General features: G+C 39.2%; 1 protein-coding gene across 1 annotated transcript in view; it reads right to left on the bottom strand.

The window, feature by feature from the left end:
- The window catches only part of lmo1 (LIM domain only 1), a 38,582-nt gene extending 22,057 nt beyond the window's left edge, over nt 1–16,525 (bottom strand). Inside the window, exon 1 of the mRNA XM_059355921.1 lies at nt 15,678–16,525. Within this exon, the coding sequence (XP_059211904.1) occupies nt 15,678–15,699 (22 nt within the window). The 5' untranslated portion in view covers nt 15,700–16,525. The remainder of the gene's footprint in view (nt 1–15,677) is intronic.
- Between the last annotated feature and the right edge of the window lie 1,482 nt (nt 16,526–18,007).

Raw genomic sequence — 18,007 nt, 5'->3', positions numbered from 1 at the left:
GCCTGTGTACATGTGTATGTGTGCATGCTTCAGAGCCTGTGCAAAGAAAAAAGAAAGGAGTTGCTGCAATTCCCTCGGGGATCACAAAAATCTTTAATTTGCCTTTTATGACACCTAATTAGTTATTCTACTCAAAATCTTTGCTTTAAATAAGAGAACTAATTATACAAAAAGGTCGTTCCTCCACCTCCAGAGAACTACTCCTAATTGGTTGAGACCACCGCCCGCCACACAATCCTTAAACATATCACGTGTGTGTTTTACATCACGTTTGAAAAGGCCAAAGCTTAACCTATCCTCCAAATTACTGTATGCTGCTCACCCTCCCTCCCTCCTTCTATTGGATGCACACTTTGCTTAAAACGCTGCTCATCAAAGTGACGAGTCTGTTTGCAGCGAGACACTCGTATCTTCATGCATACATCCTGGTCCTTCAGTCCTTCTGGATGTAAGACAGAGATGTCTCAATGGAGGAGAGTCTGCAGGGAGAAACCAGTATGCACATTCAACTGATGCGTCTTTCTTGAAGCCATTGCGGGGAACAAACACGGGTTTGATGTCTTCTACTAAAGCAGCCTCTGGAAAACAGCTTTAATAGTAGTGTAGCAAGCACTAGCTCAAACCTACTAAACAAAGAGCAGTGACAGAAAAGAAGAAAAAAACGTGTGTGTGTAAAGTAAATGTCTTTTCAATTCCCTTAATGCCACAAGACATTTTCTTGCACCTGTCACCACTCCCGGCGCGATGTGAAACTGTGGAGTAGAACAGAACCTCCCATGCTTGCCACCTCCCAGAAAGAAAAGCTGCATTATGAAAGGAAGCAGCAGACTAGGAGGCAGCCTCCACTTAATCCAATCCATTTAACAGATACAAGTGCCACTGACCTTCCAGTGTCATTTGATGTCACCAAAAGCATGCCTCTCCACATCACGATTCATTCTCCAACAAGGGATGCATTTTACCCCTCAAAGTGGAGAGACAGCACTTGCCCTGCCAAATATTCTTCTGAGAGGGAATTTAATTTGCCATTAGTACTGTGTGTAAAGGCCTGTCATCTCCCCCTTCTACCATCCATCTACTTTCTTTAAGATTGTATCTTTCGAGAATATGTACAGTTAGTTTTTCTCAGCCCGAGCAGTCTGTCAGAGCATGTATTTTCTATTACAGAGATAGCATCCGATTTCTATGTTACCCCATTTTAGACTTCCGTCTTTGCAGCTATCAAAGAAATCACATCAGTCGGCTAACCTTTTTTGATACATTTAAGGTTTTTAAAAGGGAATTTTCTGTTTGGAGCACTCAAGGAAATGTTTGAAATTAGAGAAATGCAATTATCACATAACCTCAGACTGGACAACTGTGTGAATTTTCCCTCTTTTTCCTTTCATTACTTCTAAATGTTTGCTAACAGGTGGTCAGATCAGGCTGCACAGGTTTCCTGCATGTGCCTGAGCCATCAGTCATGCTGCGTCATGCAAGCTGAAAGATTAGTTATTGGCTTGGCACCAACTGCAAAAGGAGAAATAATAATAACCATAATAATAAGTCATGCCACTTGCTGAATTCTACACTGCCAGGGTTAGTTTCTGTATTTCTGCTCTCTCCTGTGTCATAATTTTACTGTTTATAGGGCTGCAGCTGGCAATTATTTTCATTATTGATTATTTTGCCAATTATTTTCTGAATTCATTGATTATTCACTTAATTAAAAAGTAATTTCTCACAGCCCAGGGTGATCACTAGCTATGTTTACTCAACCACTAGTTAAAAATACAAAAATATTCAGTTTAACTGTCATAAATGTAAAAAAGCTTTGAATCCTGATATATGACAAGCTGAAATCTGTGGAAGTTTGACTTTTTAGCTTGAACATGATTAAAATTATGAGTCAAATATCAAAATTGTTACAGATTACTTTTCTGTTGATCAATTTATTGATTTATGGTTTGATTGTTGCAGTTCTATTGATCACAATAAGGTGTCTTCAGATAGTTTGTTTTGGCCAATCAACAGTCAAAACCAAATCATATTGAATTTGGAATAAAAAACTGAAAAAGGCAGCAATGCTAACAATCAAGAACTGATTGATCACTTATCAAAATAGTTGCAAAATCATTTTAAAGATCCCAGAATGGAAGAGGTATCTTTTTTTGTTAAAACCGGTCTAATTCCTATATAAATACTATTAAAATATCAAAGCTCTCAATCCATGGAGAATTGTACACAGATCGTACTCAGAAACTGCTTTGAAACGAGCTGTGAGGACTTCTGTAAGGTTGTGATATTGTGACTATACAATATATAGGTAGAAAGTGCAGCTACAGTGCTGTTACATCATTCCCCGGCTGCAATGATGGTGCAGATTTGCCAAGAACGCAGATGCCGAAGACCCAGAAACACTGACCAATCAGAACAGACTGAGCTCTTTGAGGAAGAGGCTAAAACGGAGCGTTGTGAATAAAATTATGAGGAGAAAAAAAGTGTTTTCTGTAATACTGAAGCTTGTAAACATGTTCTAGTGGAAACCCAAAATACCAGAAAATGAGCAGAATATGTCCCCTTTAATGTTGGTCTACTTTCAAGTGCGTTGCACAGAATTCAAAGGGAATTGACTCACACGTTTATGGTATCCTTCACTACACCGCTACACACATGATCCCAGTGGAACAGCTGCTCTCACAGGCACTCAGCCTTAATGGCGGAAGGGACAGTTACATCTGATTCTGTGTTTTGTTAAATGTCTCCTGATCAATTAAAAGCACTGACGCCATGGTGTGATGCAGACTCTGCTGGTTCATGGGGAGGTAAAGGATCTTGATGAGAATCACTCAGCCTTCCTGACGCATGGGGAGGGAGCTGGGCCTTTCAAGGAGGTGGAAGCTGGCCCTGGGTGGGCCTCCTCTCGGGGGCCCCTATAATTCCAACTCCCAGCTGCAGCGAATAAGAGAGAGTGTTAGTCACCAGCGGGGTGAATACACACACTGGGATGCTCGGGGAAATTAGATACTACACTTCCAAATGATTGCATTTAGCTGAAACAAGTGCATTTGTCATCATCATCATCATCATCACCATCACTTTATTCAAAGCACTCCTGCACAACGAGGCATTAATGCCTACGATGAATCTATAAACTGCTGCACGATGTTACAAAACCACAGTACGTCAACCCTGCATGACTCAATTATTCCTCTAAATAAATCAGAAAAAAATATATTTTAACAAACCTGGTCTTCTGAGCCACGGATTCGCTTAACTCAAAATCCGTGGAATAGCCACGGAATAACTCAAATTTCCGTGAAACTGACACAGATTTCACTACAATGCAAGTTAATGACAGTCATATCCCGTGGCTATTGGTTTGTTCCAAGTCACGTGACTTTCAAGGTCCCGGCGGTCAGAACAAAAAACATGGCGGACAGTTCTCTCATTTTTAGTGAAAGAATCAATATTTTGACTTAGTTTCTGCATAAAAATGGATTTTGATCACATTTCTAGCGAAAAATATATGTTTTATTTTCTAAATATTCTCTCAGTGAATGTACATAATCACTCTGTATGTTGTCATTAACTTGCATTGTAGCGAAATCCGTGTCAGTTTCACGGAAATTTGAGCGATTCCGTGGCTATTCCACGGATTTTGAGTTAAGCAAATCCGTGGCTATTTCACGGATTCCTATGAGACCAGGTTGTTATTGCAGGAAGAACAATATAGGACAATGAAGAATCCAAAAAAAACACTATGTTGGCACCGTTTTACCCAAAACTCTCAGCGGGTCGTCAGTTCAGAAGCTGCAGGGGCCGATTTGAACGTCACTCCTTTTATTTTTCGGCCGCCACTGTAAATGCCGTGGCCATGGCAATCCCAAATAAAATTTGTCCCTAGGCCAAGGTGTCTGCCACTAAGGTTAATAGGGATCTCATGCAGATGTCCTGCCATTGTGTGCATGAATCAGCCCCTTTCATTCAGCTCCCGTCATTGCTGTAATTGAGCCCATAGACACGTATTCGCTATTGCCAAGACAAAATACAAGACATCTGGTAATAACATCAGCTGGAATACACATGCCAGTTGAAAGCAGACTGATGAGTGTATTCTGAAAGATAAGCAAAATAAACACCACTGATTCATTGTGTGATTCATGTTTCTATCCTTAGTTGGAGCATATGCAAGGAGTAAAAGAAAAGATATGCATGAATACACACACACAGACACACACACACTCCCTCTTTCAAATTAGGTAGTTTCTTACAAGGCCCAAGTCAATATTACATTTCAAACTGACTATTTTTTTTTCGCTGTGAGAGCCCTCTATGTTACTGTACGCTATGCTACATTTCCAGATGGTTGTGTATGAATGCTCGGGTCTGTGAGGTGATTTCTGGGACTGTATGCATGCTATGATTATGACATAATTAACACCCACAGTAAGTGGGAGAGAGAGCAGACAGGGCTGGTGCGGATGAGGAGGGGACTGTTCATTAACAAGATGCACTCTCTCAAACTTTGCAGCTTGCTGCGGCTAATAAGCCCCGGTGAAACGGAGCCCAGCCGTCCCTTGCATTGACCCTGGCACTGCCCAGGATAAGGGAGGGTTTTGTCTCCTGGAATAATTGCTCTTTTCACATGTTACAAGTGTCCTGACCCCCACGGTCGGCAGCCACTTTCCCTACCATAATTACTCCTGATCCGCTCCAAATGAGTCAGCCGCATTAGGGCTGCAATAACACTGGCCCAGCTTCAAGCGCGGCATGGGGAGTCTCAGCAGAGCAGCCTGGAACAGGACTGCCTTTTCTCCCAGCCCACGGTCATTTCCATCACGTCAGAGGTGCATTTCTTACACTTGAAGTCAGCACGAAGGCCCTGGGCCCTTTTTCTGAGGCTTACAGAAGGCATTGTTAGCTCCTGGTGCTCACTGCTCACTGTGGTTTGGCACCAGACTCCATCCCAATTAACGGAAAACTTCATTAGGGTGTTTTTTCCACACTTTTCAGCCCCCTATTATTTTTAATTTATTCACATGGGGTTAATTAAAAGAAATGTATCACAGAGATATGCAACAGCTTTCTAATTAAATTCATTGCGGCTTTTTTTTTTTTAAGACATGAAACTGGCAGAGTTTCCAAATTATTACAGAAGGCGACTTGTTCCAACACTTGGTTGCTCAGTAGTAGGGTGAGATTAGAGCTCTGCAAGGTAAGCTGTCAACAGCAGAGACAGAGTGAGAGAGAGAGGGAGAGAAGGAGAGAGGGAGTGATGGGGCTGGAAAATGAGAGTGAGGGAGGAAGATGGATGAGGAGGAGGAGAAAAGACACAAACATTAATGGTTTTATCATGCAGGGTTACCCCAAATAAACCCACGAGAGCTCTTAAAGAGGGAGGACTGTCTCTGTGTCGACTCAGTAAGGGGACGATTTGGTCTCGCGTCTAGCCAATCAGATGTGGGCGTAGTGTCGGGCTTTGTCTGCTGCTGCTCTGAGGTGTTTGGTTCTTGAAACCTGCCATTTTACCATTTTTTATTTAACTGCAAGCTGTCAATAACCGAGAAGGTGAATACATCTTCATTTTCAGTCCTCATCCAGCAACAGCGGGATGAACTGACTTTTTTTTTTTCTTCCCCACTCTGAAATTGAATAAAGCAAAAATCCATCTATTCTCAAACTACATGCGTTTAAACTTTGATAGACGAGGCAATCTTATCTGCCACTTTGTGATTCCTGGCAAAAAAAAAAAAAAAAAAGTAAAAAAAATCAAACCATTAGACCTGTCACAGCCACCTTCCGCCATCCGGAACAGAATAATGCACAAACACTTTTAGTCCACATTAAAAATGCATTTGTAGAGGAATAAATGTAGCCCTCTAAAGTTTGTGTCACTCATGAGGTCAGGAAGTGATGTACAAAATCCTCCCCACTCCCCAGCAATTACTGCACACTTATTATTTCAAAGGATATGCCAGGAGACAGGTGTGCCATTCAGGGTCCTCAGTGTGTCGAAAATGGAAGGGAAGAAGGAACACCATACTGCGGAGCACTGTGTGAGGCTCTTTAATCTTGAATAATGCAAATTCCCCACAGGGGGCAGTTATTTGGCAGCACTGGCCTCTAATGTCATTCAAGCACCTACTCCCACACCTGATGGGGTAAATAATGAGAGAGGTTGGTTGGGTGCAGTTACTGTGGGGAAGAGATTAAGCAAGAGACAGGATGAAAATTTCATGTCACGATTATCCTCGTTAAAATAATTGCATCTTATGTTAGGGCTGGGCGATATGGCCGAAATGTTGTATCCTGATGCAGGTCTTTTAATATGTCGATAACGGTATTATTATGGTGTGCCATATCGTATCGTTCACGATAATATTGGTATATTTTTTTTATGGTTAAAAAAAATGCATATCATGATATTGGCAACGTTCCTACTTCTGTAGTGGTTAAAGTTGTTAAACGCTTTATAATAAGGTCCTTAATAACCATTAATTAACAAGTAATAAGGCATTGTTCTCGCTTTAGATCCGGTAGTTGCAAAAAGCATAGTTAACTTATAGTTAACTTATAATAGATGAGCAATAAAGTATATTTTAATATCAATAAACAAACAAAATAAGATTAATAAAGGCATGGCAAAGACATAATGGGTGGGTCATGGGTGTTTGTAATGCCATTATTAACACTTATATAAGCTTATAAACACACAATAATGTTAATAAGCGTCTTGTAAGGACTTACAAGGGCCTTATTACTTGTTAATTAATGGTTATTACAAGGACCTTAATATAAAGCGTTACCAAGTTGTTTTAATCACAAAAAGCTACTTACTCCCTGTCGCTAAACACAGGCAGCTTTCAAAATAAGAGCACAGTGTGTTAAGAGAATCCACCACAGAATCTACAAGAAGTCAAAATAAGATGCCTTAAATAAAACATACAAGAACCTTTATTCTCCTTTACAAAATTTCATTCAAATATGCCCCCGGAACCCCTAAATGATTATTTTTATTATTTGCTCATACTTAAGAGTCAAGAGTAAAAAATTTTGTAATTGGCAACTGTTGAGATTTGCACTTCAAACTACATCATATTTTCTATCTTTTTAAGTATTTCCTAATATCTTCAAGAATATTGTATAGTATAATATAATATAGTTTTTTAACATGATGATAGAAACAAAATGGGAAAATATATATGAAAGACATTTTTTACATCCTCCTGACGATATATTTCTTTATATTGCCCGGCCTTAATTCAAGATTTTACCCCAATAACAATCAAAATATACTTAAAGTGCTTATATTAAACCAAAAAATACAACCCAGTTTTAAAAAAGTTAAGATGCTGTGTAAATAAAAACTAAAAGCATGAAATTCCGATTTTTTTTTTCTTTTTTCTTTACATTTTAGACAATGTCCCAACTTTTTTTTATAATCGGAGTTGGTAATCAAATAAGACAATATATTTTCTTTCAAATAAATTCTGCTGTTAAGCACATTTACTTATTGGCTGTGGCCAAATTATTGTTACGATTAGAGGAAAAAACTGTTATAAACTGCTATAAATATAATATAAAGACTGCATCTTTCATAATAAATCATGGAATTAATGCTAAATTGTACATCAGAGAGCTCGACAGCTCTTTCAAGTCACTTGTGATGATATTCACAATTATCCTGACAATAAAAATTCACCACAATCAACAATTTTTTTTATTGCGATCTGCGCTAAAATCGTGTATCGTCCCTCACGAGAAAAGATCATCATGAAGATTGGGTGTGATGGTAAAGTGTCTCATGAAGTACAGCCTGTCCTAAATATCCCAAGAGATTAATATTAAAGATCTGATGTTTCATTATGAGGATGGCTTCTAATGAATTCCTTTTAACACTTTTATATTACCTCATAATATTAAGACTGGGCCTTTTATCCTGAAGGAGTAATTCTTGTTACTGGCTGAAATCAAATGGCAATTCAGCGAGACACGACTGGTCTAATGATATAAAATGAAGGAGGTGTGATTGCAGTGAAGGGGTCTTAGGTCTTAGAAACAAGTTTCAGTTAATGTTGGCTTCAGTGTGTGTGTGGCGGCTGTCATTCGCCTCTGAATTTGTGGCTGTAAACAGCATAGTTAAGCACTGATTAAATCAGCAACTTCAATATCCAAAACCTAATCTAGTAGCTTTAAGAGGGAAAGAACTACCCTCCTTTAATCACAGACTTTAATTAGCTATTTAAGATTTTATTTACTGAAGGTCATCCAATAAGAGATTAGTTCTCAGCAAGTTGGCTCTTATTTAAGAGAAGGCACCCCAGGCTTTTCTATTTACCAACAAGATAGCTGTAATATCTGAAGAAAGTGTGACGCCTCCGTCCTCTATTTCTCTGGATTCTGCTGCTAAAAAGTAGCTCTTAAGAGGCTTTTATAAATGCATCTGGTGTTTTGTTTTGGCAAAAAAAAAAGAGGCAAGTAAAGGTCATTTTGAGTTGGATTCGAAATGCATGTGAATGTGCAAGTTATAGGCCATTAAAATACCAGTTTACTGTTAAACTTAAGGGGTTACCTGATGCAAGGTTCACCTGTTATTGCACTGACCGACATTTCCCTCCTCTGACTGGGAGCCTGTATTCGCATTAGAAGCAAAAAATGGATAAGAAATGAGAACGGAAACTGGTAATATGTCTCTGTCTGTGATACAACAAAGATCAGGAAGCTCTAACTCAAGGCCAAAGCTACTTCTGGACTCAAGCTGCAGAAAAAAACAGAATACTGCAATGGGAATACAATAGAGTGGTGTTTGAAAGATATTTACAGTGGAACTAGACTGAGAGTGTAAAAGCCCCGCTAGCAGCCCCTAGAGGCCGCGCTGCTCCTTGCACCCACAAGAACAAAGTGTTTTACTGACCAATCAACACTGTCATCCTCAGAGCCACACACTCACACAGGCAGGGCCAAAAACAAATGAAAAATACTCAGCAACAACGATCAGGGCTTTGGCAAATGGGAAGTATGGCATCGGCAAGATTTCCTGCTGGCACTGTGATGTGTGCACTGTAGAGAGAACACAGCAGGCCAGTTCATGCAGCTCAACGCTCGCTATATTATTACAATAATACTGTGTTGCATTTCTGCAGGTGTGCATCTCCACATGTTTACCATGCTAATCAAAGCAATCAACACCTGATTTACACAACCTACAATACACATGAACGTATGTGAATATGATTAAATATTGCTCTTAGAGCCCCCTGCATGTTTAATTTTAATTGGGGAACAGCTGATGAAATGGTATGATTTTCATTTAACACTTTTTTTTTTTTTTTTACATGTGACTTCCAGCTGCCATCAAAACACTAACAGAGTGACACAAAATACATAAAGAGTCATGGAAAAAATGATTAGACCACCCTTTTTCTTCAATTTCTTGTTCATTTTAGTGCCTGGTACAACTAAAGGTACATTTGTTTGGACAAATATAATGATAACAACAAATATAGCTCATAAGAGTTCAATTTCAGAGCTGATATGTAGCCGTTTTTCATGGTTTTCTTGATAATGATTTTGGTTATTGTCAAGAAAAACATGGAAAATGTCTAGATATCAGCTCTTAAATTAAACTCTTATGAGCTAATTTTGTTGTTATCATTATATTTGTACAAACAAATGTACCTTTAGTTGTACCAGGCATTAAAATGAACAAGAAATTGAAGAAAACAATGGTCTAATGTATATATATATATATGTATATAATTCTTATCGGCTTATTGCAGATATATCGATAATAAGAAATTTCAGGACAAAAAAATGCTAAAGAAGTTTTGAGGTAATTTAGAAACAATGTCTCCATTACATATAATAGTCTTTCTAGTGTATTTTTTGACTGTTTCAATCAATCAACACATTGTAACATATTTTTAAAACTCGCAAAATATCGATTCTCCATATCGTCTTTAAAAATCCAGTATCGGTCGAGCTACAAAAAACATAAATATACATACACAGCCCTGCCTTTCATTCAAACAAATATGCATCAAGGGACTATTACAGCAGGGATTATACAAGACCTTTTAATACTGTATGAATATTAGTAAATCTCTTTGCTTTCAGACACAAGAAAGCATTAAAAGACATCAGTGCAATTTTAAACTGAGTTTCAGCTCCTGCATTAATAATGCATCGCCACCATTCATGTTCCTTCTGGATCTAAAAAATCCCTTCAAATATGTCATTTATGCCATATGTGTTTGATTTCCACTGAGGCTTGACTGTACAAAGTGCTTACGCTGCCTCACAGTGTAACAGGTGACATGTTATTTTATTACTGCGGGGTGGAATATGAAGGTTTCTCTTCAGTAACATTTTCTGGGCATTTTGACGCTTGGCACTCAGCTGCCAGAGAACTATAGCTGGTGACACTGTAGTTTTGACATCTGCTCATCAAGAACTTTGCTGCGTGTCATTCGCCCTCTTTCCCATCTTTTCCTGTCTTCTTCTACGAAGCCTACGGTGACGGAATAAAGGTGAAATTATTTTTTTCCGAGAGAGCAAAGAATAAACTTTACACAGAAAGCCAAACAAGTCAGAACAGAGAGCGGCGCTGTAGGTAAACAGATGAATAAATAACTTTATGTGTGTGTTTGCAGAAGCATCAGTGTATGAATACACTCTAAAAAAAATGATACTGGCTCAACTTTAAAAAAAAAATGTTGTAACAATTTGCATTTATCTTTTTAAGTAATTCCAACTAAGACATTATTGAGTATTTCCCATGAGACTTTTATAGCTGAACTAACTCAAATAGTCTAGGTACAACCAACATGATTTGTTTTGTCCTCTACAAGCTTCATTATGTTGAACCAACTCAATATTTATATCAACGTTTTAGTGTTAATAAGTGGTCAAATTACTCTATTTAAGTTGCTATAACTCCTTTATTTTACTTTCTTTCTACTCCAAAAAATTGCAAATTGTTACCTCAATTTGGTTGATTATAAGTAACTTATTTCACTTAAGTCAGACATATTGTAATACAATATTAAGTTTCATTACCTTAATACTTTTCCTTGTTAAGTGAAGGCAGAAATGCTTATCCAAAATCAATATATTTCTGAGTGAAGACATCTTTCTTCATTTTTAATTTTGATCAACTTCTTGAAATAAGTTATCAACTTAATAAAACAATGGAGATGTAACAAATTGTTATTTTTATGCTGAAAAAGCTCATGTTTTTAAGTCATACTAACTAACTAACCTCCTGAATCTTTTTTTAGAGTGTAAATTGCTTTTTTCCCCACATCAACATGGATGTAGTCAAGTGAGCCTTGCAGTGACAAGTCGCAGTAACACCTGCTTCTAACAGGTTCAAACAGATCAATAAGTAACAGTATATACACATATGGGTCAAAGCTGGTTGTTAAATAAAGTCATATTTGTATTTATTTTTATTTTTTTAGGGACTACCGATGCAAACTAGCAGCCTTGCTATAATCCGGCATATTTACAAAGATGTTTATCGATTAATGTGCAATGTCCCTATCCAAAAATAAAGTATTCGTATATTGTTACAGCAGCTCAACTATAGGTGAGGTTATTGGAGTTTTGCAGGCGAGAATAGCTTTGCGCCTGTGCAACATCAACATTACTTGTGCATGCATTTGTCTCAGAGCTCGCGATAAGACACTGGCTTCCTCCAAGGTGGTTTAAAAGGCGGTTTAAAGCAACGATTCATCTCAACTTGTCCGCACATTCATGGATTTTGTAAAAAAAAAAAGGGTTTCATTGTAGCATCTGGACTGATGCGTGTGTGCCCTTGCGGCTTCGAGTTTCCTATTTGTTCAAATAATTTTCAGTGTGGCATCTCTATCTCTGCAGCCTTCACTATTCTCACACAGCAATACAGCAGAAATTCTTCATGACATTGAAAAGAAAATCATTTCGGGTCAGACTCTGGACAGCACAACAGGGATCGTCTGTTCCCTGCGATGCATGTGGTAGCCAGATCTTGTTGTGAGAATTTGTCTGATGACATGGCTAGCATGTGGCCTCTGGCAATAATGAAAGGGATGCTCTTACAGCTCAAAAGTGCATAATTGAGTTTGTGTGGCACACTGATGAGTGCAGCCATTTACATCAAAGGCAGGTGGGCGCGCTCGCTAACACGTGTCTCTTAAGTCTCAATTCGGTCCCTTTGAATTCCACTAAGATTATGGGAAATGATACACAACTGGAGCACTCGTAGATGTGAAGCGATCAGAGCTGATAGGGATCTGGAGGTTTAGTGGTGACAGACGAAATTGTCTCCAGTGAAGAATTCTGCACTTGTAATATCAGAAACAGATTAGACCGAATTAAACACTCGCAGCTGAAAATGGTATAAATGTGATTTTGTGTTAATAAATGAGAATAGCTTTAGCATAATGCACTGCAAAACATGTTGCATGTCGATGCAGCGTGCTTTAGATGAAGTCATTATCACGTCTGTATGTCTGGATGCTGTTTCATCATGTGCATGCTGCTAAAAAAAATGAGATTTCCTTGCATTCATTTGCACGCAGGCTACACTCGTTCCTGTTTAAAACACACAACTGCTTCCTTTGACAATCTATGTTTACGAAGAAATTGGAAAAATACTGCACAGGCGATGCAGGTGCCTGTAATAATAAAGCTTTTTAAAAGAACCTGTAGTGGCTTAAGAAATATCAAACGAAGCAATGTGTTTGTAATATTGTTCAGGGCCCAGAGCACAAAAACCAGACGTAATTTCAATATTTGAAATGGGCAAGTTTAATTTTGAAGTAAGAGCAAACCAATAAGCTGAGAAAATAGCAAATACAGGGGAGCAAATTGCATTCCTTTGGAAAAGTGAAAAGACTTAAGGAACATATAAAAGTAATCTCCAACTGGAAATTAGAAATCAACCCTCAGAAACCAAATAACAGAAAAGAAATATTACTGTCCACTTTCTAAATCAATATAACATTGCTACGAGACAGTATTACCATGGTAACACCGGTAAAGAATGAAGCAATTCTTATTATTTCAAAATAAAAATCGGAGCCTGAAGCCCAAGTTTTATTACAGCAGCCGACAGATCACCAGTCTGTATTCGTCTGAAGCGTTGCTTTTCAATCACATGCTTTATGAATGTACAAATTTCACTGGACAGGATGATAACAGGGTCATAAATTAACAAGCAAAGGTAACCAGAAATGTATCAGTAGCTGGAGGATATTTCTTCTGCTCAGGTCTGCAAAGAGTGTACTGTAGTTGTGTTAATGTTCAGCAAAAATATGCCTTCAGTGTGGAGCCACTTGCTTCTCCTGCAGTTGGTGCGAAGAAGGAGAGAAAATGGCTGAGTTGCTTTTTCCTCTCAAATTAGACGCAAATTGGAAACCTTCATATCACAGGGTGAAATAAAATGTTGACACAGAATTTGGTACATGTGTTGCTATTCATTACTCACTATGACCTGCATATTAGGTTATTTCACAGAGCAGTGGCTGTACTCCTTTTACAGTCCGTGCTTTCTGACTCAGTGCTTTACCACAAAATGTGAGTTAAAAACTGCATCATCTGAGAGTATGATGATAACTTTATGATGTGCATGTAACATGTGACGGGCAAGAAACAAAATATGGCCAGGCAGGGACATATAACAGGAAACTATTATGGGGAAATATATCAGGTTTGATTAACTTTTAATAGACTGATATGGTGGGAAATAGTTTGTGGAAAGCTGATTTTCTCAATGGAGCTAGAATAAAGGGGGCAAGCTATATTAATTTCTGGTTATTGCTTTTGTTGCACAAATTGTTGCAGACTTTTCAAAAAGAAGTCAGAGTTCAAAAACAGTCTGCCAAACAAGCAGCAGCATTACTTAGCTGCCAACCAGGATGTCAGAGGGTTTAAACACGAGACCAGACACACTGAAGATCTGTTTTATGAGCCGCATAAGGACTGAAATATGAACACTTAAGGCGCACACACAGGCATAATAGTGAATCAATCAAGAGAAACAGACAGTAATCATACACATACACCCATGTGGCCGCCCAAAACACAGACCCACACCTCCCTCTCCACATATGCACGCATTTATTTGTGCAGGCACTAAGTGGATACATTAGACAAGAAGGTTGAATTGACAAGCCTATAACTTTAGAGCCAATAAACGCTAAGAGGCACCACAATGAAAGAGACCAGATCCAAGCAGCTCTGTTGACAACCTGGCCAAAATGCTGGAGCTGCTGGTCGGGCCCAGCAAATAAAGGGTGAAGCTTTTAGGCAATGAGCAGCAGGTGATCTCAGCTTTTCTGCAAGTCCTAATGCTCCTAAAAGCCACTCTCCCTGGTTCTGTAATTGGGCATCAGTAGTTAATGTAGTATTGACTGCATTACATGCTCCTGTGCATCCTTTCCCACTAATGCCATTTGCATCACCTTGTACATTTACCATATTGCTTAGCCAATAACTGTTAAAAGCAATCTGAATCATGAATCATATAGGGAACTTTTAGCTAGACAGACATCCAAAGGAGACAATTTACAGTTGAGTTAATTTAGGTACATTTGCAGCACAACATGGATTCAGCCAGACAGAGCAATTTATGTCTCTGCCGCAATCCTTTTATTGGTTTTTAGATGTGTAAGTGAAAGGATGCTCTGCTAAGAGATATGAAATATCCATTTTCAAACATAAATAATGAGTAACAAATGCATCCATTACTTTTGGAGGAGGAGGAGCCCTGGATAAGCTCAAATGTGCAAAGGCTGTGTACTGTACTTTGAGAAATAATAACTCAAAAATATGTGCTTTAATGTTAATGGAGCTTGTTATTGTGCAAGTCAGCAGGTGGTCTGCAAAACAACCTGCAAAATACTCTTAAGGAAAGAGAGACGAACTTCATTTCAGCCCTTAAAACCTGCATATCGTCTAGAATTTTAATATTGTCATCATGTTGTATAAATGCATTAAAATGCATACACCCTGAGCATCATTAGACCTGAATGTGATAAATGCACTGCACATCTCAACATCAGTTTAATCCAAAATGGGACGTCATTAGAGGCGAGTTTGATTTAAATTAAAATTAATTAGATTGCCTCACCCATTAACCTAAATACATTGAAATAGATAAGTAATGCAAGTAGGCCTATTTGGATGGAAAGTGAGTGAACGTTGCACGGCGCTATCCATAATTTGCAATCAAGTTAAAAGCACTCTGCTGTCATCTCCCATCCCGTGGTGATGTCAAAGGCTGCCTCGCTAACTTCACAGACGCAAAAAGCACTTAGAGGAGGAAAGAAAAGAGGAGCCACATGCACTGCAGCGTCTGTGGAGTATCCTCAAACTCTGGGTTACACATCAAAACGCTACACACACATCTGCTGTATATAAAGAAAAGCAGAAAAAAAAAACACGCAACTCTCTTGTTGAACTAAACTGTAGTTTGCCAGTGCTATTTGTGTAAGTGCAACTTCATGGTCCAGGAAGCAGCCAGCCACAGTATTCAGCTTGGAAAACACGGAGACTGTCGTGACTAAATGGGGTTGAAAAAGCCAATATAAAGCGGAGGCTGCGGGTGCGCAGGGTCCGGGGCGACGGGGAGCACTTAACGTGTAAAATGTCAGTAGTTTGCCGTGTTACTCCCCAGGTTATAGCATCCTACGGTCGGAGACGTTACTCACCCTCTTCCTTGTCCAACACCATCGTCCTGAGGAACGAGGAGTCCTTCCCCGGGCGATCCGTCCTCGGCTCCAGCAGGCTGCACCGCTCGGTCTGCTCACAGCTTCTCCTGGAAATGGCTTTGAAACGCGCGGTTGACTAGACTACGCCTCGATAAACCAAAACCCTGGAAAGATGAATTGCCGTCTGCACGTTTTTTTTTCTCTTCTCCTCCTATCAATAATAATTCATACGCGGAATACGGCGAGATACGCGGTGAGATCCCCCTATCCGGACTGAACTGTAATGCAAATAAATAGCGATCAAACAGCGTTGGTTGCTCTTGATAAATTCCATGCGAATAAAAAAGGCAAAACAATGAAAAGCGATATAAATCTAGTGTCGCCTATCTGTAACTGTGCACACACGGACGGATCAGACGCTCAGACTGAACGGCTGAGCTCTCCTTCGCTGTTAATATTCTCTCTTTCTCGCTCTCATTTGCTCCGAAACAGCAACTATATTCAAACAAATCCAATTGCAAATCTGACAACTGCTAAAAGCAAACTCACGCCGCCTCTCTCCCAGTTTATGTGCCGCGCTCGCCTCTGCTGCTACTGAATAAATGCGCGCAGTTTCCAGAGACCCTCGGATTCCCCTGTTAATTAAATCAATTCATTATGCTCAGATCTGATTAGCAGCCCTTCCCCCCTCTTTGAATCAATTATTCAATACACAAACATAATTGCTTGTGCCAGAGGTGTCTAAGTATTAGCTTATTTAACTCCAAGGACACTAATTACCCCTAGGGCAAGGGAACTTTTCTCATTAATTCTGACAAAACACAAAAGCACAGCTAAGGGAAAGTGTGTGTGCGTGCGTGCGTGCGCGTGTGTGTCTGCCTGCCAGTCTGAATGTGCGTGATAGAGAGAGAGAGAGAGAGAGCAGGGGAGAGCGCGCATGCACGCAAGGTTGTATTGATGCACGTGCGCACGGACGCGGGTGCGCGTGTGTCAGAGAGAGAGAGAGAGAGAGAGAGAGAGAGAGAGAGAGTGATGCTGCTCCATCGGTGCCTGGTACAGTTGGAGTAAACATAAAAATGCGCTTATTGTTTTTCTTCTCCCTCTACTTTTTTCCCTGCAAAATTTAATAGAAATAACATCTAATTGCGGTCTATTTAGCAGTTAATTAGTGTCCAGACACAGTTATCATACAGGCTGCAGATAAACAGTCGTTTCAAAAGAGACAGCACAACAGATGGGCTGCGTTTTTGATTAGTGGGTAGATAGAAGGTTCAGTTTCGAATCTGGTAATATAATTGTTGCCTGTTATTGCCAAGATGAAAGTGTTGCTGTTTCATGGTGGAGCCTTAAATAGCACCACTTTCACTTGCCCTGCGGAGACTGTTAACCAATTAAGGGTGAGATCCAACAAAGATTAGCCATTTAGGAGAGTGGAGTGGAGTATAGCTACAATAATGCTGGTTCGTCAGCAGCCAGCAGGCTGTCTGTGGTGTGAGCTTGCTCAGTCTGTCCTTACCTTCTGTTACATTCTGCACCAACCCTACTATAAGCACATTATCATTAGCTACTCTATAATCAAATAACTGCAATTATATATAGATGTAATAATCATTACTATTATTCTATTCCAGATCAAAGGCTTCTTTGAGATTTGCTTACGACCACATTTTTGTAAGATCTGCAACAGATTCGCATAAATGGTTTCGTATTATATCTTACGATGAGTCGTACACGGGATTGATTTATAGGACTTGTTCCCACCGGGCACCGCAATGTCAGTAACTTACCGACCCCAGCAACCGCATGTATCACCAATAAGTTCCACAATGCGACATGACTAGTTTTCACGATATCTGCGGGCTTCCCCGAAATTGCAAAAAACCATGCGCTGTTCAAATAATTTGGTTACATAGCAAATTTAAGGTGATCATTAAGGTGTAATGTAATGTAATGTCAGCTAAATGACATGTAATGATCATTTTGGGCCATTTCGTAAATGTGAAACTAAGACGCTGTAATGAGGGTAATACAGGAATTATATTTTAAATAATAATAATAATGATACATTTAATTTACAGACACTCAAAGACGCTTAATAGGCAATAGACATATACATAAACATACATACAACAAACTTCGGATGGAGAAACAAACAGCGTAAGCGTCCTCTCACATCCGAAAAAAGAGATATAGCAAAACTTGAGGAGAGGGGAGGAGCAACACAAGCACATAATACACTTTAGGCTACAACATAGAAAAAGTTAGCGCCGAAGGCGTGGGATATCTGTATATGTGTAGGAGAATTTTTGGCTAATTCTCATAATATTGAG

The sequence above is a fragment of the Centropristis striata genome, chromosome 2 (genome assembly GCF_030273125.1).
Source record: "Centropristis striata isolate RG_2023a ecotype Rhode Island chromosome 2, C.striata_1.0, whole genome shotgun sequence".
Lineage (NCBI taxonomy): Eukaryota > Metazoa > Chordata > Actinopteri > Perciformes > Serranidae > Centropristis > Centropristis striata.
The sequence above is the reverse complement of the archived record's forward strand: the minus strand, read 5'-3'. Positions and strand labels throughout refer to the sequence as shown.